General features: G+C 44.6%; 2 protein-coding genes across 4 annotated transcripts in view; one reads left to right on the top strand and one right to left on the bottom strand.

The window, feature by feature from the left end:
- The window catches only part of LOC105683648 (headcase protein), a 106,035-nt gene that overhangs the window by 58,364 nt on the left and 24,557 nt on the right, over nucleotides 1–23,114 (top strand). The window lies entirely within an intron of this gene.
- Nucleotides 1,030–5,140, bottom strand: LOC105688681 (glucose dehydrogenase [FAD, quinone]-like). 2 transcript variants are annotated; one of them, XR_007278971.1, is made up of 4 exons: nucleotides 3,219–5,140; nucleotides 2,847–3,132; nucleotides 2,062–2,784; nucleotides 1,030–1,495 (listed from the first exon to the last, which is right to left on the bottom strand). XR_007278971.1 is itself a non-coding variant. In XM_012405196.3 (3 exons), the coding sequence occupies exons 1-3, from the start codon at nucleotides 4,436–4,438 to the stop codon at nucleotides 2,404–2,406; spliced, it is 1,887 nt and encodes a 628-aa protein (XP_012260619.3). In that variant the 5' UTR covers nucleotides 4,439–5,140; the 3' UTR covers nucleotides 1,623–2,403. The 2 variants fall into 2 exon arrangements, 1 of the variants encoding a protein (XP_012260619.3); XM_012405196.3 differs by lacking the exon at nucleotides 1,030–1,495 and having other exon boundaries at nucleotides 1,623–2,784.

Genomic DNA, 23,114 nt, shown 5'->3' on the forward strand with positions numbered 1-23,114 from the left:
ATCTCTCCGTCGATTTTGCAGATACATATTTCAATTTTTGCAAATCTCATCCTCGCCGCTCCCCCCCGCCCCCCATGAATTTATGAAAAGGTACTTGAACCCACTCCATTACATTTCGTCTCTTTTCCCGCGGCGCGTTTTTTCTCGCTTCTTTCTTTTTTCAAGAAAGAAAAAGAGAGGAGGACTCGAGTAGTCTCGTAAGGCTTTACGTAAGATAGAGATAAGGCTCTCTCTCTCTCTCTCTCTTTATTTCTGGCTCCTCTTATTTTCTCTCCTTTTCTCCTCTTTTGGCAACTTGCAGCACGCAACCTGCAGCACTCCGAGGCTTCGCACACGCGCTCGAGCCTCACGTATAAGCAGAACTCGCGCCAGCGGTGGCGGTGGTGCCGGGAGAAGAAGTAGGGCGGAGAAAGGGAGAAGTCGGACTTGGAAACCACACGCTGGTCGGTTTTGCGCCTTCTCTTTACATATGTGAATGCGTGTCGTTTCGCACACATGCCATTATTACTACACGCGATACCAACGCCGCGTTCTACGTATACTTCAGCTACGGTTGCACACCGCGCCGTTCGTTCGAGTTGCACTGCTGAAACGCAACGCGACGTAACGTAAGGGCAATAGCCTCGCGTATCGCAGAAAGTAGACGCACACTTGAATTTTCATACCTTATGCGTCGAGGTGGAAACTCGCACCGTTCCAACGAACGCGTTATACCATTGCGCGTGTCTCTGTAGATACGGTGGGAGTATCTCTTTCGAATGCGTCGATTATAGATTCGGAACTGTAGCATGCGCCGAATTGTAATTCGTACTTTGCGCCGCAGAAACTTTGTTGCTTAATTGAATTCCGAGATATTCCTTTTGTTTCCGTTTGCGTTTATTCAGGAGTTCATCCACTCGGTGATTAACGAGGCGAAGTCTTGAATCAGACCGAGTGTGTATTATCTGAAGTTGATGACGAGAGTTCAAGAATAAAACTTGTAGATTTTCAGTTCGATCGAATCCGAACTCGGAGGAAAAATAGGAAATTGCAGACGCTGATTAATCAACGTGTGTACAAGTATGAATTTTTACTTACTACACCTCTCTTGGAACAGGGGTACACTCGGTGTACGACGTATCGCTCCGCTTGACGTCCATTGAATGCAAATCAGCCTCGAATATCGAATATACATATATGCGGAAGTTCGTGTGCGAATCGGTAGAAGTAGAGCACAGTCTCCTGAACTTGTTTTACCGCGGTTGTTGTATAACGTTCGTCATCGACGAAAAGATCGTTTACAGCGATTACCGGTGGTCGGCGATTAACGATACATCGGGATAAGGCCAATGGACAGCGGCGTCGATTATTCCCTGTCCAAAATTTGACCTGACGTAATCGGCTGCAGCTGATGCGATTCTATAGATTGTTCTCTCGTTGAAGGTCAGGGACTAAAATTCGCTCTTGAATTCCATTGGCAAGGCTCTCGAACGTTCACGCTATCATTAGATGCCCTCTAAAATACGCAGCGAATAAATTTAACCGGTAAAACACGAGCGAACAAAAAAAGGAAAAAAATAAAAAAAGAAAATTGAAATGGCGAAATAACAGGTAACACTTATACTCTGGATTATAGTCTCTGGTTTGAATTCGCAACTCCGAGTGTATTTCGAATTGCGCGAGTGACAGTCCCGAAACCGCGAAGAGCTTATTACAATTTACAACCAATTAAAACTTTCGAATAGTGTGCCGTAAAATATACTCCTGCGGTTAACTGAACTGTCTTTGTAATGTCCGAAGAATGTCCGTAATAAGCGCGAATTCACATAATCCTATTGAATGGAGAATGTTATTGCCGTTGCGATACAAACTTATTCACATTATTCATTTATTTCTTACCAATAAACGGAATATAATTTTGAAAACGGTCAAAAGAAACTCTATTTGCACGAGGACGATGCATCTTTTATATTTACACCAGAATATGTGCAGAGGCGCATCGGGGGAACACAAAAATTCGCTCAGCGATTGTTGAAGTGCGTATCACAAACTTTTAGTAAAGGAGAAAACAACTCTACTTACGCATTTTTTCCATAGTATTATCCAGCACCTCACCGCTGCACGGGGAATACCAAATTGATGTGAAAAGCTCTGCCTACTATTTAATCGATGTGGGTAGTCGCTAATTCTTGCGTTTTTGTGCCATCTTTTTCTCCTTTTTTTTCCCTTTTCTGTACACCAGTTTTCCCTCGCGTTTAGACGGACGATGTGTGTAATTTATGCTCGCGGAGATGTTACGTGTTCAGGGCCATATTCTCGATGGGGTGATTAGCGCAGAGTGATGATTTTTGCCTTGGTCGAACGATCGTCGCCTTCGTACGTATCGTTTACGCGGCGTGTTTCTTCTTTTTTTTTTTTTTTTTCTCAGGCGTACGAAGCGTACATTTTACGATCTTCCTTGATCATGTCCGAAGCTTTTTCAGCGATCATGATCGTCGGAGCGTTGGTATTACCCGTCGTGATTGCAGGCATCACCGAAGCGTCCACGACCCGAAGTCCCTGCACTCCATGGACTCTGAGGCGCGAGTCCACAACGGCCCATTTATCTTTCGGTGGGCCCATTCGGCACGTCGAAACGTAATGATGCGCCGACATAGTGTTGTATCTCACCAGACACTCCCAGTATTCGTCAGAGAATGCGGCAAACTTGGCGCATCCGCGAATCGGTTTTGGATTGAAACGTGCGTTGAGCTGTTTGAAAACAGGAGCCCGGCTAATTTTCATAGCTAATTTGATACCCCGTATCTGAAATTGAAGAATATTAGATCGATTCCGTTGACTGCTCTCGAAAAAAACGAACGACTTACCGAAGTTTTCATGTCTTCTGGATCGTCGAAATAATTGAAGACCACTTTTGGATCCTGATCGGGATTCTTGTCTATCAATTCCACGTAGCCTCTGCTTCTCGGCCGTGAATCAACCGTGTTCATTTGGAAGAAACGTTTATTCCGATTTTTTTTAGAAACACTAATCCGAGAGTCACGTTTCGAATTGAAATTTGTAGCATCGGCAGAAGGGTTATTGTACGTATCCCCTACTGTTGTGCTGAAAAACACCTGAATATCCGGGTAATCTTGAGAACGATCGGCGTGTCTGTAAATTTATAATCGAAGAGAGAGGGACTCGTTAAAATTCGTATCTGCGGCACATATTATCGAAAGAAAAGAGAATACATTTACCTAGAGATAAGGTATCCAACAGCCTCTTCTTGCGTGCGGTACAATAGACCCTCTTTGTTTTCCATGAAATTTCTCAGAGAGGATGAAGTTATAGTTCTGGGAGTGTCGAGATCGGTTCTGTTTGACGGAACGTCGATCGAGAAAATAAGCCCGCCGACGTACGCGTGATTCGTCAGATTTCGTCCAACGCCAGGACTGTCGTGAACGACCTCGATTCCCATATCTTCGAGGTGTTGTTTCGGTCCTATTCCCGACAGCATTAGAATTTTTGGCGACAGTATCCCTCCCGCCGACAGAATTATCTCCCGTTTGGCATGGACGGTATAGTCTTTGCCTTCTCGGCTGAACCGAACGCCGTAAGCTATCTTCGTCGTCTTATTCACCAGAATTTTTCTGACCAGAGAATTTGTGCTCACGACAAGATTCCGCCTATGGGAGGCCGGACGTAGGAAGGCTTTGGCCGCGCTGCATCGCAGCCCATCTCTGAGCGTGTACTGTATTTTTTCGCACCCCGTTTGCGTGTTCGAGTTCGTATCCAAGACTTTGTAGCCCAATGAAACAACAGCGTCCAAGAATAAATTCGTCAATCCATTTCCGGATCGGATTCTTTCTATCGTTAATAAACCATCGGTTCCGTGATACGGTGAATTTCGATAACTTGGAATCCTCATGTCTTCGGATTTTTTGAAATACGGTAGGATATCCTCGTAGCCCCATCCGGGATTTCCCATATCTCTCCAGGTGTCGAAATCCTTCCTATTACCTCGTACTTGAATCATGTCGTTGTGTACGCTGCTGCCACCCAGCACTTTACCCCCGCTGACGGGGCATCGCTTGTCCTTCATAGCCAAACAATAACTCGTCGAGGGTTCGGCCTTAAATAGCCAGTTATATTTTTCAATGGCCGCGATCGCTGGCTGCAAGGCAACTATATCTGAAAAAAGTGGTTCGTCGTCTCCAGCTTCGAGGAGTAGCACCTTGTCGTCTCCGTTCTCCGTCAATCTGTTGGCCAAGACAGATCCCGCAGACCCGGCGCCTATCACTACGTAATCGTAACTTTCCAATATATTTTCCGCCGGGACACTTTTCACTTTGTTCTTTCGATCGACTATGTCTGGTCTGAACATCCGTATTAATATCTCCACGAATACGATGTAGCCGAACCCCGATCCGCAGGTCAGAGCTACGTCGAAGGCTGCGTAAACGCAAGCGGTGTTCATTTTCGAAGCCGATCTTGCGTTGTAAGTTATTTTCTAGAATGGAATCGAACGAGGGGTTCGCGATCGATGGGGCGAACAGTTCCAATCGTTGTTGGAACGCCCCTTAGCAGGTAACTGAATGCTCCTTCGTCGCGTCTCTGCTATATATCGGTTACTAGCTCTCGTCAATTATTATTCAAATACTGGAGAGGTGGTTTTTGATATCGAACGAACCCCGTTTGCCTCAATTGTTTGATTGAGAGTCTAAAAACACACTGACCTCAAAACGAGACTCCTTCGCCCTAAAAACTAATTACGGCTCAGCTATCCAGTAGACCAACTGCGAGATCTGATCGAGCTTATTCTTCGTATATGTATACGCCGCATAATCGTTTTGCCTAAAATACTGACGTAAGAATCGAGTTTTCACAATTTATATGTACACGGCAAATATATCTAACCTCATTCTTATCCTCGACAATTTTTCGTGGATTAATTTGCTTTTTCACGCATCATATGTTTGCACTGACAACATCGTGCATAAATGTCGTTGGGTCCTAAAACTCGATCGAAGATCGACTTGAATTTGCGAGTACGTTATGACGAATGGATTTCACCGGTAAAAAATATAAGATACAACGTGATGAATTGAGTGCGGAAGCTCGGGGTAATGCAAGTGAGCGAGGGGGAAAAAGCTCATTTGCTTTTGTGCAAACGAGCTATAGCGGCGAGAATAAAACTTTGTTTCGGCTAATTTACGCAGCCATAAATTTACCTCCGGAGAAAGAGTAGCCGCTGCCGCTTCTGCTGCTGCTGTTGCTGCTGCTGCTACGTCGCTTCGTGTCTCTGTGGAAAAGAAGTAGAAGTGAGAAACGAATAATGAGGAACTTGGGGAGAATAACAAAATGCAATTTCTATAACGAGAAACTCTCTTCGCACCTCAAAACAGTAACAACAATATTCCAATTTGAATAACGAAACAATGAAATTTTCGTGACGTCAGAGAACGAATCGTAAAAACGATTCCGAGCGATTATCGTTTATTTTGTTCCTTTTATCTTTCTTTCCTGGACACAACTCACAAAGATTCGTGTGAAGCGACTTCCGAAGAATTGTTCGCTCTCCTCTAGTTTAGGACAAGGCTTAAAAAAAAAAAAAGCAAATCGATCGATCAATATAATTTCAAGCATGCTAAGCGTATAAATCCAAAGAGGTCTAGCAAAGGCAAATGCCGGATTAGAATACGATCGTTGATTCGGACAGCGTTGCTCGCAACATGGATCAACGAATCAAAAAAAAGAGAAGGGTGCAAAGTACTCCGAGATAGTATCGTTTCTTTCAGACAATTTCACCGCGTTTAATCTTGGACTGAAACCGTTTCGTTTCGTTGCTCCGTATCAATTGGAGAACATTATTTATGGTTTCTTCTGCAGACCCGAAGCTGTTCTGGTCCGCCGTAGCTACTCTTTCTCGAGCTCATATACGTTTCCACCTCCTCTGGGAGTGTCGAATAAAACGTGACGACTTTTCTGTTCGGGGAATTAAAATCCCAGGGTTTAATCAGCGGAGGCATCGAACAACGAACATGTTACCAGCCGATCGTGTAAAACAATAGTACTAAACGCATAGCAGCCGAACGTTTGACGTATTATTCATTATAATCACCTCCTTCGTTTTAAAAATTCCTTGCTTATTTTTTTTTTTATTTTTTTTTTTTATTGAGCAGATCGCATCCCTTTTTTTCTGACCCATCGTCTGCCAGCTGCAGCAAAAGTAATTTCGTTGAATTATACTTTGCGTTGTGAAATGTGGTACGGCGCGGTCGTCTGCTCGGTCTCACATGGTCGATCCGGGACAAGAGACCGACTGTATACGATATCGTGTCCCCGCATCCTTCTCATCTTATCTGCAATTGACTTCACTTTCATTCAAGTTATAAATAATCATTAAACTATCACTTTTGCGGTTTACTACCTTATCTACCACGGGCAACGATCTGTTCGAACCACTGGACCCGACGCCGCAGTTCAAGTGCTGAAATTACTACGGTAAAATATTGAGGGAATCGGGCGGAAAAAAAAATTATTCTCGAAGAATTCCTCGGAGATGATACATGCAACTTTCATAAGTCGATTCGATTCAGCATCCCGAGAGATGATCGGCATCGAGCGTACAGTGATCGTTGTAAGTAGAGAAGGATGGCGGTAGGTAGTTCGCAGCGTGAAACAGATATTCTTACTTCGTAAGATCGATGACAGTCCAACGTCTGAAATTGCATCGAGCCGTCGAACGGAAACGAGAAGAAGTTCGCTCGTTTCACATCAACAGGTTCATACCGGTGCACGGATGCTGCAGCCGGTACGCAACTTGAACGGAATAAATGGCGATTGATTCATTCTTTTCGTTCTCATTATTTCAACGCTTCGAAAGTTTCTCTCCTCGGTGTTGATAATCTCGTGATTCAGTCACCGGTGAACTCATCATCCTCGTAAACATAACATCCTGTACCAGGGCTGCTGCATTTTGCAGACTTTTATAGTCAGCGATACAGACATCGTAATGTGCTAACAATAAGTTCGGAGCCATCGTACTCCGCGTACGGGTATGTTTTGTAGTTCTCGGAGGGCGCTCCCCCCGTTCCGCTGTAAACGATCGATATCTTATCAAAATTGTAATAAACCTATTATCGAACGAGCCTTGCCTTGATTAGCTGGGTAAACGGCCGCTGCGGTTACGTCGGGTATAAAATTGTTGAAAAATGTAAGATGGATAAATTCAGTCGGCGGTGTATTTCGTAGCGAGTTCCCTCTTCGCGCATCCGATATCGGTCTTCGCGGTTGCGGAAAAAAGTTTACAATAAAAGAAAGTAGTTGAAAGAAAAAAAAAAAAATAAAAAAAAATAAAATAAAAATAATAAAAACGGAGGAAGAGTAAAACGATGCGATGCAAGAGCGGCTAGAACTGCGTGGGCGTGAAGAAGGCAATCGCTTTGCTCGGTTGGTAGGGCGTGAAATGTAAAGAATTGCAAAACCTCTCTCTTTACCGAGGTGAGAAGCTAGGAGGAGAGGTGTGCGGAATAACAGAGGGGGGGGGGAAAAAATAACAGAAAAAGGAGAAATAAAGAGCAAGGTAGAAAGATAGAAAGGTACCGAGCCAGACGTATGCACGGACGGAGGAATAACAAAAATTCTTTACGCCAAACTTCACACAGCATCATCATCCCTTTCTTCGGCACTACCGTGTACCGTACCCGCACAAGTGAGAATCGTGTTCTCTACATTTGTAACACCGTGCGCATCGGCGGTATCCGACATCGGGGAAGTCTTATCAACTGCACCACTCGCGCGCGCCTCTTTGATGGGTTTTTCTTGCTCTCCATTTTTTACCCCTTTCAGTTTCCTACATCTTCGCTCTGCATTTCGTTGATGTACCGTGCAGTTGCAGAGCAACGTGAGATCCGAAGCTCGCGTTGTATCCACTGTATTCAAAAGCTTTTCTTTATTCGCAGTAAGTTTATCCCAGCTACTCACAATGCCAGGTATTGTGTCCCGTGTCCTAATAGCCGCGATGTTGTACGATATGTACCGGTATTCGTGCATCTGGCTTTTCTCGTATCGACGTTTTCACGTACGTCGTACTTTATCTCTTCCATAAACATTATTTTTTGTTCAACTCGAATATGCGATCTCCTCTTTCTCTCTCCACGCTCAACAGAACCACCGAATACGTTCGATATTAAAAATAATCTCCGTACACATTTACAATCGGCGTTTCTTTTTTTTTTTTTTTTTTTGTTTTCTGTTTTTTTTATAATTCGATTTGTCAACGTATTTACGTATTATACGTGTGTAACACGTTACGCCGTTTACCATTGGATCGCACGATCTGCCCTGGTTTGTTACTTATCGGTTATCGTTTATCGCTCGGAACGCCGCCGCCGCCGCCGCTGCTGCTGCAGCCTTACTCACCATTTCAGTTTTATTTATAGCTCGCTCTCAATAACGCAGCCTTTTAATGCCAAGATTATGCACTCGTACTTCGACATTTTACGTACCGATAGGTTCGCAAAGTTCTGCCGAAAACGAGAAGCGAATACGAATACGCTCGATTATCTGCGTTACCAAAAAAATGTAAGAAACCGACCAGCGACCGTGCAGCTGCTGGCCCTTCAAATTTTACGCCGATAAGGTATATATACACGTGGAATACGCAGACTGAAATTATCATCACTTTGGTATGCAGATTAAGTTTCTTGTTATTGCTGCAAACTCTACTAGGTCCGAGAAAAACTACTGTTATTCGGTCTAGCCAGCCAGCTGCTTCATCCTACTCAACTCTTCAACTTTAGCTCGCGTTCGAAGAGCGGACCGAAGAGCAATAAATCTTGTAATAACGTTCGTCCCCTTTCTTTTCCGCCGTCTTATCATCTCCCCATGATTCTTTTATGGCAAAACTTGACAATACTGAAATCTTCGGAGATAACGATTCAGATCATCGCCGCAATACGTACGGTCGTAAAAATAAGTGAAGGTTTTTTAAACGCGTCGAGTCGATGTTAAATGATCGTCAGCGACAAAAATTAGAGATAAAAAAAATGAAGAGTGTCGTTTAATTTGTCGGAACTTATTGTTAGAATTAGAGAATTCCGACCGTTCTATGAAGGAGAATAGTCGGCGTTGAGTGTACGTGATCGTGAAGTAAGAAACAGCTAATAGTGTCAATAGTAAAGAAGACGATAAGTTCAGTATCATCGACTTCTCCCACCCGCATGATTTATAACGCAGCCTTTTCGATATTTACCCAGCTAGACCAACAAGTACGCATGACGTGTAATTTATCCATCAGCGACTTCGAGGTCGCGCCGTACGAAGAAAGATGGGTGAATGAATTTCGATTCCACAAATATCGAGAAAGGGAAGAACTGACGTACAATATGTAAAACATTCATCCTGCACTCCACGACGTTCAGAAACTCATCATATTTTCGTTTTTATGTTACAGGTAAGCCATGGATTCGACCCCGCCGCCCTATTTCTGTAATTCGTAAGTCCTGTCAACTACCATATATTTAAAAATGACCTCATTCAGCATTTCTCGAAACGAAGTTTGGAGTCCTCGATCGGTTTTTTCTTCTTCTTCGTTTCGCGTAATTCTTTCTTTTTTTTCTCTCGTTACGTTTATTATTGCGCGCGTTCCGCTGCGTTCACATTTGGTTATTTTCACATTCGGCATCCGTTTCGGTATGGGCACACCGCGTGCACACACCTACCTTTACCATTCGCCAAAGTAAAATCACCGTAGCTTGGCTCACGAGTGCGCGCGTGTCCATTTTTGTTTTTTTTTATTCTACCCGCCCCGTCGAAACACAAGTCCATGTCACTCAAGTTCGCGCCATTTCAAACGGTAGATTTTTCGCGGTTACGCGTGTGGTCCGTAAAAAAACATAAACGGAACGCACGAAAAATCAAAAGAACGAAACCGCGAAAAAATTCTCAAAGGTTTTCGCACGTCCGACGAAGTACAAAGGAGCTAAAAATTGAGGGGGAAAATGGAACGAAAAAACTTTGCCCCAAAAAATTTTCATCCCCATCGGCAACGATTCGTCTCATTCGTCGCTCTTTTTTTTGCCACGTCTGACCTCATCGCGCGAAATAATTTCTACCTCTTTCGTACCAGAGCTATGTATATCTATTTACTTTGGATATTAATATGCGTAGACGTTATCGCACGCACACAAAATTTTATCGTTATTTGAACGGTGTGTGTTGTACGTTCCCGATATATCTCGAGAATAATACGTACAGCTGTAAAAGAGCGGTGAGTTACCTATGACACTTTGAGAAATATTTTCAGAGCGACTAAGCAAGGGTTATGGAATTATAATCGTTCAATCCACCCCGTGTTTCCGCCCCCCTTTCGACCGTTTCAGACGAACCAGTGATCGATGAATTGTATAGTATATGTAACGCGAAGACTACGCTTACGCAAAATCATGGAGAAAATTTTATTTCGTTTCATTTCTGCAGTTCCACCATTCCGCCGATTACTTTCTGCTCCGTTTTTTTTTTCTTCTTCTCATTTTCATCTCCGTTAGAATGTAGATAGTAATATGCGTGTGTATTTAATGCCTTTCAAATTCTCTTCTCAATCGTATAAATATACGCCGGCAGTTTATCTGACTTTGTCATGGGTTATCAAATTTATTATTGCAAACTTAGCAATGGCATGTCGGAGATGGATAATGAAGTAATAGACGGTAATGCAAATATATAATAAAGTTCAATTATAAAGTGTAATTTTCTCAAATAGAATAACTCACATGTATTATAAATTAAACCGTACTATTGCTTCTTCGTATTATTTTACTTGCAACAATATAACGACCCACACTCCAGATAGTTACGCTACGTTAAATTGATACTCGATAAAAATGTTGCACGCCGAATGAACATAATACCATTTTTTTCCTTCGGTTTATTCAACAATCATCGCGCGGTGGCGATAAGATGATACTTCGGAGCAGATTTTTTTATCCAATCTTACACACTCATCTATTATTTTTCAAAGATTTTTTTTTTTTTTCACGAACAATCTCCACATTGAGAGAAAAACTGTCGGTATGTATACTATATATATTTCCGGTTTCAGGGGGTGATTTTTTCTTTTTTTGCTCTGAGTTGGAAAAGTCGACAACTCTCATACATTCGAGTGGGTAGGAACTTGTGGGTACGTTAGTTTTTCATAGCCGCAGTTTTGTTTGGTTTAGCAAACCCGGCAAAACGAGTCCACCGTTGGATTTTTTTTTCGCCATTGTTTTAAAGAACTCTTGTCTCGATGACGTTGACGCGTACGGAAAACCAAAGGTGTGAATTCACCCCGGAGCCTTTTTACTCATGTGTACGTATACGAACTCCTCCGTCTTCTCGACTTTGACAAAAAACGACCCGCCAATTCCCACCGAAACAGAAGCTTCAATTTTTCAGTTTCGAAGATAAATTTGAAAAAAAAAAGTTGAAAAAAAGTTAGTTTTACCGGATTAGTAATTCGTTGGGGCTACCGGATGAAGTGTGCTCGGTACGTAGATGCGTCAGTCCAGAGGGTTATCCAGAAGACCGTAGTGTAGCGACACGAAAGGTATTTTCCTCTAATTTCTGTTAAAGCACTCGGGCAGTCTGCAGCGATGCTGCCACTGTGCCGTTATACCTTTTCAACGTAAAGTAGCTGCAGTAGCAAAAGCTCAGCTTTGCGGGGTGGCTTTCAGGGGGTTTAGGATTTAGTAACATCATCCGTCCAATTAACACTACGCTCTGTTCTCGGGAAAAAGAGGGAAGAAAAAAAAAAAAAAAAACAAAAAGCAGCTGAGATGGATGTAGGTGCACGGTGGCTCTCGCTACTCGTCAGTTCGCATCGTGCTCCACGCCAAGCTCTCGACACCCCGACGATGAAAAATAAACTTTTTAATTCAATCGCATTGAGCGGGAAAATTTTTCAGAGCACAAAATCCAGGCATCGGTCGCCGACGACTATTATATCCAGTAGGGTTTCATCCTATCAAAAAATAAAAAAAAAAGAAAAAAGAAACAGCAATCAGAAAGACGTCGTACAAAGTGCAACATTCGATCGGTCTTCGTATGAATCACGAAAGGCTTTTTCGAGGGACGATCGGTATACAATAGAGTTGGTGAATGATTCCGTTATACAGCAGGTACAATAATTCGTGAATGGAAACGTAAAGTTACGTCTACTTGTTTCAGCTTTGGTTTCCTCTCTTCTTTGTCGTAGTCTTTTTTTTTGTTCCTTCTTTCCCCGAGGGAGATAGGGCATAAAACGCGTAGAGACGTCCGAAGGTTCGCAGTTTACGGCATTCGGAGAGAGAGAGTCAGTTGTGTTCGCTCGCGTTCAGTCGGTGAAACCGGAACCGGAAACTCGAGTCTGGGCCGGCTCGCGGAAGAACGGTGACAGATTTCATACGGAGCGACGAGACGCGCGACGGCGTTACGTACGAATCGAACCGAAACTCTTCATCGCGTGAGATCGTCGCCGCGCCGCCGGTCCGTCGCCAGATCGGTACGTAAACGTGTCTACATATACGAGGCGGTGGAAAATTGGAAGAGAAACATTTCTCCTCTGCATTATGATACGCGATGTCATACGCGTTACGTACACCCACACGTGCGTCGTGTGACGGGCACGATAAACGGCGGGCAAAAATTTCTCTACCTATCGACGCCAACGTAGCGGACGTTTGTAGCACGAGTTCGATGTCACCAGATACTGTCACGTACAAACGTCGGCTCTCCATTGTGCAACGCACCGTTAATGAACATCGACCGGAGGCTCGTACACGTTCTCTCTCTTTCTCCTCTGCTCTCCATCCGTCCTTTTCCCCATCTCCCCCTCCGTAACGTAATGCATTCGAATTCAACATTACCGCCATGAACTGGCGGAGGAAATTGAATGTCGCCGTTGCAACTCTTGTTCTACCGCCCGGTAGACCCGACGATGGGCTGCCGACGCCCGACGCCGTTTCGCCCTCACCGACAAACGGTTGTTACGTCGTCGTTCACGCGGAACGTATATCGCCAACTAGTTGTAACAATATTGCATCAAATGTATTACGGAGTGGGTCATCAATTGCGAACGACAGCTGTCCACCGATACAATATTAGACGTGACTGGAAACTTTTCCGATTGATTCGCGAAGGCCTCTAGCTTCCGACGTTGAATCAATATTGTCTCTACAGGCCCGACCCATCGCACCCCGTGAACCGATGAAGTTGGAGGCTCCTGAAAACCGAAATTTTATTTTCATTGGTGGGTTTATTCGGAGCGGAGGAGTACATCGATTGTATCGTCCCTTAATTTGATTCACCGAGAGACATGCATAACACCGCATGACGATGCGATAATCTCTTTACTCGCCACAACTCACACGAACGATCCGCGATGCATTCGAAACGAGCACGAGATAAAATACGATGCACATTGTGCATTATATCCGCCTGTGTTTTTTTTCTTTTTTTCAATTTTTTTATCTCTCCTCTCTCTACTTTGTTCTTGCCTACAGTCTTAACGCAACAATGGCATGGGTGTGGCGAATGCGAGTCTCCGAGATGCAATTTTTGTTAAATTTATGGACCCCGCGCATGTTGCGTTAAATATCGCTTGCGATATTTTATCGCAAGAGGGAAAATCACGCCCTTTCCATCCGACGTAATTATATTGAAACAGAAAAAGGTGTTATCGGGTATTCAAAAGGCGTTTAAGTTATTCTCGATAATATCTTACCCTCAATTAACGGTTGTTAATTCCCCCCCACCCCATTTTTTTTTTCTTTCTTTTCTTATTGCGGTAACTCAAGGTGGCGGTGGGGATTTTTCGCGTCACTCGTACTCCCTTGTTCAGTTTATTCCCCACTCTCGACGCGAACGACAAATTTTACGAGATAAATTCGAAGGGGTTGAAAGACCGAGGGTTCCAAATGAAGAGGGTAACTAACCGAATGAAACTGCGAGCTTCACCTTCTTTCACGCACTCCTCTCCTCGCTCTTCACTCGATTCTTTTTCCCCCACTCGCTAAGATTTAAAATGCAGATGGGACCCATTTAAGAAGCCGCTCGTCGAACAACCCACCAATTAATTTCATTACCCTTCCTATATTCTAGCCCCCCTTTTCCTTCAACTTTTTAACCCTCGGACGTTCTATGCTGCAGTCGCGGGTTACCCGAAAAGAGAAACGATAGGGGTACGGGGGTTGAAAAATAATCGTTCGAAAAGTTTTGATACAACCAAGCAGCTGATTAGCTTGCCTTAAAATTTATTATCCTTGGTTTTAAAAATGCGGTTCCGCATAGCAGTTTTCGTTATCAGGGGAGATAATTGAATTGATCGTAGAAGTATTTCAGCTTCAAATATCGCAGACGGTGCAGCCTTTATATATTATTATGTTTTAATTTATTTCATACCTGAAAAAAAAGAGGAAAAGGGAAAAGAGAAAATTAGAGGAGCGCACGCTGCACTCGCTTACTGCAGGGTGGCGTGGAACAAAGATTATCTTACGAGTAGAGATAAAGCAATCCCATGCATATTTACGACAAACAAACGGAAAATTTTCTCCCCTGGAAGCTGTAGCGCCACAAGATTCGTTTTGTTTTTTTTTTCGCTCTTTCGTTTCTCTCTCTTCTCTTTTTTTTTTTCATCGTACTCTTCTTCAGTTTGCACCGCGTTTTATTTGCAGAGCTCGCTTTGCATTTAAACATCTAGTTTGCTTAATTTATTCGTTCGAAGGGCGGGCCTAGCTGCTTCTCTTACTACAGGCCACGTAAAGTATGAATAGTCCACTGGCGACGCAGAAGGTATATAAGGTGGCTATGGATAGTCATACCGGCAAAGCGAAAACTTTCTTCGTTAAGAAAAGACGGTGGACATTATTCTCGCAAAAATACCGGGGACATTATTTCAGCGGAAGGTCCTGTTCCGTTATATATACTGCGATTCAAAATTCCGCACTGAAACGGAATTCCTAATTTATGGGTCAACCGGTTCCCCCCCTTCTCTAATACCCCAAACATCAAACTTTCAAAATGCCTTCTATCATGGGCAGACCCATAAAAAAAAAGTGAGGAAGAAAAAGCGAAAAAACTTCGTCGCGGGCGAGGTGAGGTGTTCGTTTGAATCCAGAGTGCGGGGATCGCAGTTCAGTTTGAAAATGAAATTTTGCGGGAAGAGTGGTTTAATTGGGTCTTAGTTCGCGGTATTGTCTCGCAGTGGTTTACGAGGTGAGGTACGTTTTCCGGGGACGGAAGGTGTCGCCCGAAGGGTGGTGAGTAAGGGGGTGGTCCGTAAGGAGGTTGAAGAACACCGCGGGGGAAGTTTGCACCTCGGGTTGATGCCTTCGCGCTAATTTTACGAGGTTAGTTAACTCTTGTAAGACGCTTATGCTCGGTCTTATATAAAATATACGTTCTGACGGAGGCTACTAATTTCATAATTTAGAAGAGACTCGGTTTAAGTAGTTCAAATAAACGGTGAGATTTTATGCCTTGCGATTAAAGGAGGAGTTGTGAGGACTGAACGAACCGGTACGGAAATTTAAACAACTAGGTATGTCCATCTAAAATCCTGCACATGTCCCCCACGTAACGCAATTTTTAAACATCTCGTACGTACACCGTAAGACGTAATGAAAAAACTTTTTTTTTTTTTTCTCGTTCTCTCAGACTCGTCGGCTGTTACATTTGGAACGTTATAGAAGCGTAAGTGTAACCAAACCACCTTACGGGGGAGATCCGCGTTTCGGAGCGTTCCGGGAACGATACCGCCCCTCAAATTCTGGTATAACAATTGAAACACTTTTTTTTTTCCTTTTTTCTATCCGTTGGTTTTTACGGAGATATGAGAGTTTAAGAAGTCCCCAGTCGAGGGGTGGATCCTATCCTATAACCATACCGGCGACAAACCTAGCGCCAAGGTGATTTGGTTGCTAGTAGGAAATTTCCATACAAATTCACGGTGAGGGTAATAAAATTTAAACAGCGCTCCGAAACTTTATGGACTTGCTTTACCAAGTGCCTCTATACCGGGTAGCGTCTGCTCGTATATAGCTGTATATACCTACCGTACCTTAGTTCACCAACTTGGGAATTACGCGGGCAACACCCTATTAGCAATAAAGTAGGTGCCTCGTGACTACTTGACTGCTGCTGCACCGTAGCCGCCGACACCGTGCTAAAACCTGAACGTAATCTAACGTAACGTAACGTAACGTAACGCAACGTAACGTCTATACCCCTTTCTCTCAACGTTGAACTTTCGATTGGCTACAACCGCGTAGTGCGGGAAAAACTTTTAACTGTAAAAATAGCAGACGTACAATACTAGTTTTACTCCTAAACCTCACGAAGGTGCTCCTCCTGTTGTATACTGCGCTAATTTTTGCGAATCACGTATGAACGGTAACGAGACAAAACGTCTCAACTGAGGAAACTTTTTTTTTTTTTTTTCAGTCTACCCATACGATTGAAATACATTCATCGTACGATTTTTTTGAAAAAGGACTTTGGTCCGTTCGTGGCATTCGTATTAAGTTATATCTAGATGATGAAGATTTTCACGTTCCTGCCGCAGGGTGAATCACGGCGATGATGAAGGGTTTTATTCGTCTCGTCGAACACGTCGCGTGGTGGTGGCGAAGTGTAACGCGGGGAATCACGGAATACTTGCTAATTCCTACCGCCGCAGATTATTATCTGCTTTAATCGCAGTTGTTCTCTTTTCCTACGGACTTTAACGCCTAACGAGGCATTGTGTCCCAGTCGCGAGGCGTCCGCCTGCCAGCGACTTCTACCGACCTATTATACTAAACCGACGACGGACGCCAAAGCGGAGAGGCGTCGCGACGCCTCAGCCTCTTTCTTCTCTCAGGAACGAGTCGCATTAGGCATACGAACGAGCTATAAAACGCTTAAATTATGTATAAATTATACGCGCGAGAAAAAAAAGGAAATACCGTTGTACGTGTAAGAAAGGGTCGCCTTCCGAGGGCCGTTCGCTCCAGCTAAACGTTATGGCTGTGACAATTTTTCTATACGGAAGTTAAAGAGAGTTTCGTTGAACGATTGTCGTGTACCGCGCCGTATATTTATATTTTTCACTCCATTGCGTTGAGCGATCGCGGTTTCGAGGGAAAACCTGAATAACTTCGGGAGAACTCGGCTCTTTGTGCCGTAAATCACTTTAATATAAATCCTTTATTGCTCTCGGTTGAAAATTACCTATCAAATAGTCTGCAGACAAAGCAGTTGAATAAAGTCGTTTTCAGGAGCCGCGTAGTATACCGCTCTTCGCCGCCACCACCACTGGCGCTATAAGCATTTGCATAATGGTCCATACGTTTGCAAGGAGATCGCAGGGGGTACGGGTCTCGCGTAGGTAACCCTTCCACGGTCCCGCGCATAGTTAAAATTCACAATTGCTTGTTTGAGTCCACCATTGTCTCGCTTAATTGGCAAACGAAATATCGGGGGCTTAACTCCTCGAGCTTCGGGAAATTCGCGGGGAGAACGGATTTCGTCTACGACCACCTGCACCCCGCCCGCCGCAGTCGTTACTTATTACACCACTTACTCCGTAAGACAATGAAGAAGAGACGTAAGGGGGGAAAAAAAAAAAACAACATGGACAGAGGAGGACCTCGAACCTTTTTTTCCAAGTTATAATCTCGGTAGATCGTTACTCTTTTTTTTCTGCACGGTACACACCACCGGGCTTCTTATCTCCATCCCTCTGGTCGCCGTTCTCCGCAAAGTCCCGGGGCACGCGGCGGTCTCACCTCACACATAAACAGCCCATATTTACGAGAGGAGCGCGTCATTTTTGCGAATCCTCGGGGCCATTCGTATGTAAAACAGTTCGAGACCGAGCACAGGCATGCAGCCAGCCGGTTGACTCGAGACTCGCTCTTCTCCTTTTGCCTCCGTTCCCCCGGCTATCAGCTTCATCCTAGCGGAGCACCAGCGACTCCACAAGATATGCAAATGTCACTAATTACTGGTAGCACGGATTACACGAGTCTCTCTCTATCTCTCTCTTTCTCTCTCTCTCCCTCTCCCTCCGTCTCCCTTCTTTTCTCTTACTTACCCTACAGCAATAGCGGTTCCGCGCCGCCACGCGAGTCTTATTCGAGTCGTTGGGAAAGACGTCGTTCACTTCCCCCCGATTATATCTATACGTTACTTCGCCTACTGCCGCTACCAGATAACTAACACTTCGTAACGACTTTGGCTAAAATCCCCCGCTCTCGTTGAACGGATGGCTTGTAATTCCGACACGAATGCTACGGGCTACCGTGTGCCCCATCTAGATTATCCTCGAACAACCCATTCCTCCTACAATTAAGAGCTTAGAGAGCAAAGAAAATAGGAAAACGGAGGCGCACCAGCTGATCTTGTAAAACTAGATAAATAAATAAATAAACAACCCGACGAGATATCGCGGAAGTAAGTTTTATGGGCGCGGTTCGAGCGAGCTCTCCTCTCGGTGCAGCCAACGGATTAGTAGTAACGTTTCTTAATTCTCATTTTATGTAGTCGCGTTCGAACGCGCGGTCGCGCTCACCCTCCAGATTTAATCTACCTCGGGGCATGCCTGACCCATTGTTTCGGTGGGCAAGGTACGTCGTACACGACTAGATCGTTGATAACAGCGATACGTACCGAACGATAGATCGGAGCTTGCAGTTGGAACCGCAGCTGAAACCTTCTCGGCTCAGCTCTTCGCTCGCCTACCGAATGAATCACCCTTTTTTTTTCATCCCACGTTTTACTTTTACACGGTAGTTCACCCCCGACGCGTGTAAAACCTTTCTCGGTAGTCCGTGGGTACCCGCTGTACAAGGATTGAAAAAAGGAACGAATAAAAATGAATGAATGAAAAATTGTATTCAATCCAGCATCTACACCGTGCCCCATTACTCCGAGTCCGAATACCTCGGCAGCCACTTAGACGCCACGGTTATTACGAGATTAAGCTCATAACGAGGGAAGAAAATGGAAGGAGGGACGAGTTTAATAAAGAAGAGCAACTCGAAAGGGTCGAGGGGCTACTCGAGCAAGCCCCCTCTCTAGCAGTCTTCATTCAAATTCGTCTCTTTCGAGGGGTCAACCTCACGGTCAGATTAGGCCAGGTTAGTTTTATCTCCCTTTTCCGGTACAAGTTGCGAAGGATTCGATCGCTCGCGTAGACGGCCGCCTTTCGCGAGTGGCGGGAACAAAAAGAATTTCCTCAACGGCCATCGAGGATGGAATCGCTACACTTCACAACGGGATCGATGCGCCGCGAAACGAGAAGGAAGGAAAATTCATTCCACTCGGACAGCCTAGCAAAATTAATCGTACCTTCACCGGTGTATCGGAGCGGCGATTATTTCCGTGACTAATATTTCCATCCACCACGTATTCGTAATAATCGCAAACGCCACTCCGATGATCCGTACTCGGATACGTCAGCTTATTAACAGGATCTTACATGGCTATCTTTTTACCATATCTCAACTACCTCGGCCGACACGCCACACTAAATCATCTCCAGGCAATCAGGCTGCTTTGTGTAACCACTCGGTAGAACCGCCACCGCCGGCTCGCAACCTCGGCGTGCAGGATTCTCGCCACCCTGGCACTGCACGTGCGACGGTACCTATATATTATTGGCGCAGATTCCGATTCAAAATTCATCCACGAATGACATCCGAGTCGTCGCGCGTACGTTTCCTTGGATCGACGCGAAACCGTTGGCTAGAAGGATTATACACGATTTCTTCGATTCGTCAATCGGAAAAGGGAATCCCTTCTCCGACATGGGTGGTGGTTACCTCGGTACTGGAATAGCGACGTCGTCAGCACCCCCCATTTCGTGGCGGCGATAGGTTGTGTGTCGCTTTTAACGAGCCACGGGTTTCGCCGAATACCCCGATACTACGATTACGTTGGCACTACGATTAGAGTAAAACTGCAAGGCCACGGAATCGCTCGTCCGCGATCGAGATCGAAACGAGTGTTTCCCGAACCCCGACCCCGGTGTCGAAGTGCGCGAATTGTTATTCACCCCGAGGTACGTGTGGAGCAATATTAATTTTTATCTCCACCCGAACCTCGCGGAAGTCCTCGACGTTCGCAACGATCACGATGACGAGGTGAAATGAGAAAAATTCGACTCGGTCTCGACGGCCTCGCTCACCGACACGGCAGATATTGCGGAACAATTATTATGGATCTTGATTTACGATCGTAATTAACGAGGATCGAATACGTCGAGTCGTACTTTTTCCATATCACGCCCAACCCTTTCACGTAATCGGCTGTTCTTCGTTACGCAATTCGTGTCTACCCGACGACGATGAGCGCTGCACCAAAGACAACGGTCGCAACGCGATACGATCGAAGCAAAAAATAACGCAACAACAAAAATGAAAATGAAAAAAAAAACAAAAATGAAAAAAAAACCAGTAATGTTCGTACGCAAGAAAGAAACTTGAACAGCGTCCGTTCTTTCTTACAAGTTCTCGTACATCGCGGCGACCCCCCTACGATCAGCGAGAAAAACTACCGATACTCAACCGTGTCGTAAAATTCACGTGCACGTACACGTATGCACGTGGATGCGATACACCGTTCAATGAAATTTAGCCGATCGCCAGAACCCCCCATCCCGATGTTGCAGCTGATATACTTACACACTCGTACAAAGTTGCGCAATTTAGTTAAACCTGTTCCGTTCTCAGCATTGCTACCGCCGCCGTTGCCGCTGCTGCTGCTGTTGTGGTCCCTTGGGCTTAATTTCATTCCATCGACCTCGAAGAAGGTATGGGGGTAGGGTATGCACGAAGAGTATAGACTCCGCTCGCGAGATCCAATCGTCGTACTCTGATTTTAAAGCACCTTTTAAATTGAACGGCGTACAACGATTTTCTCCCGATATCTTGCCAAACTTCATGAATACACACCTTATACAGAATATCATATTGCATTGGTGCGGATTTCTTGATTTTTCTTTTTTTTTTCTTCTCTTCTCTTCTCTTCTCTTTTATTTTCACGATAATCGGGAACGGCGGTATAATAAAACCGATACCCAAAATTAGTATCGTATTCCACGAAACGCAGAAGCATACTTACTTTGTATCCTCGTGGACCGAACAATATCTGCGGTAGGTACTCTCTCGACGTCGGATGACGTACGAAAAGGCGTTCAACCAATATTATTCGAGCGTCGGGTCATCGAGTTTCGAAATAATATAATCCGTCAATCGCCATTTCTGGCAACAAGTGATTCATTTATACGTATCGGTACGATCGTCGTTGTAAAACTGGTTCTCCGATGCATCGTAAATTGCACATTAGTAATCAATTACAGAAGGAGCGGCACTCCCTGTCTGCCAACCTACGCTGCCTATCTCACCGAAACCGTCACGTGATGTTATTATACCTCCACAATGCATCACGTTTTCGCTCCTCGTTATTTTTCACGCGTACAATGTATTTGCCAATGTCGTCGTCTTTATTCCATGTTTTCGCGCGTCAAAATTGTCGGGGAATCTTGAACCAAGCTATAAATACTATCCGCGCTTCGCTATGAACTTTATCCATCGTGGTTTTTTCTTTTTTTTATTATTTTTTCTCGAGTTTTCGTTTCTATTCGCTCACTGGACGGACATTTTCTCTCTTCGAAAACTTCCCGACGTTTCAGCGGCAGTCGCTGGAAATTGAGAAGTGAAATAGGATGTCTTCAATATCTTCGGGGTATAGTTGGAATGAGAATAAGAATAAGTAGAAATGGACGGTATGTATGAGATGGAGGCCAAAATAAAAGGCGCGACAAGTGGCCAATCCAAAGTCGAGTGTGTCTGACACACAAAAGTTTCGCAGTATCGGACAAAATATATGTACCCCGAGCAGGCACTTATACCTATCTGCGTTGAGCAGCGTAAGCGTAAAGGATATAGTATATATACGAGAATGCCGGGGGCCGCGATTTCTCGAAGAATTTTTGCCAGACTCGGTCGTTTTCGCGACGAAACCCCATTGCACTCCGCATCTCCTTATCCTCTTGTCCACGTTTCGTACTCGAAAAATGATCCTTTGGAGCGTAGAATCAAACTATTTGTTACTCTGTTGGAAAACTGTGCTCGAAAATAATTATCTCTCATTTCCCTCGGATCAATTTCTGGGTACGTGGAAAACAAACTAACTTCGGCAATTCTAATTTTTGGTCAGAAGGTACAGCCTTTGAAAAAACGCTGAACACTAAACACTTCATCGTTATTTATTGCTCACCTTTACCCCGTTGTCAGATAAATCTGCGAACATCAACACTCATTGTGACGCACGTGTGAGAAAATGAAATCCAATCGCGCTACCTTGTAGGTGCGATATTGCAGAAGCGCGCGGTTACAATGTGGTTTCCTATACAGAAAAGGTCAGATGATTAGAAATTATGGATTAACCTATTAAAAGTTCGCAGTTAACGAATGTGTTTATTGGTTTCTCCGAGACCGTGACACGCGTTGGACGAGTAATGAATGTACATTGGTCTTCATACTCTAGGGTTCGAATTTACGGTTCGCACGACGTACGTCTCTCCTTATTTTCACCAAGTCTTCTTGCGTAATGCCTAACCGTTCTTAACAAATTGCTCGCTGTCTCCCATTAACGGCTAATCATTACACCGTGGATTACACTCGTATCTCGTACCCCCTGTATCTCGCGACGGCAAAATCTTCGCGATTCGAACAGCTGTCGCCCTGCCCTGGTTACATTAGTATGCGAAGGCGAATAAGAGGAAGGACTGAAAAAAGTAGGTCTTGTCCCGTCCTCCGTCGGTCTTGTCTTCTCCGGGTTGCCGGTGGTATCTGAAAAAGGTAACGGGGCCGCGTTCTCGTTCTCCTCTATGCCACTACCGTCAGTTTAGCCGCAACCTGCACTCCGTCTATTGGAGCAAAGTTTTTCGACTCTTTGACCGCGCTTATTTCCCGCAAAGCGTCGCGACGCTTTGCCCCCGAAGGCGTGCCACGGAGGTTCTGGTTTACTTAGCTAGTTGGTTGGTTAGTTAGATAGTTAGCGGCCGATGTCGTCGGGGTATCGTCGCCAGTTGTGACCGTTGGACGTTGTTACCGAGCAAAAAGCCGACCCGTCCGTCCTGTCCTTCT

This window comes from Athalia rosae, chromosome 1 (genome assembly GCF_917208135.1).
Source record: "Athalia rosae chromosome 1, iyAthRosa1.1, whole genome shotgun sequence".
Classification (NCBI taxonomy): Eukaryota; Metazoa; Arthropoda; class Insecta; order Hymenoptera; family Athaliidae; genus Athalia; species Athalia rosae.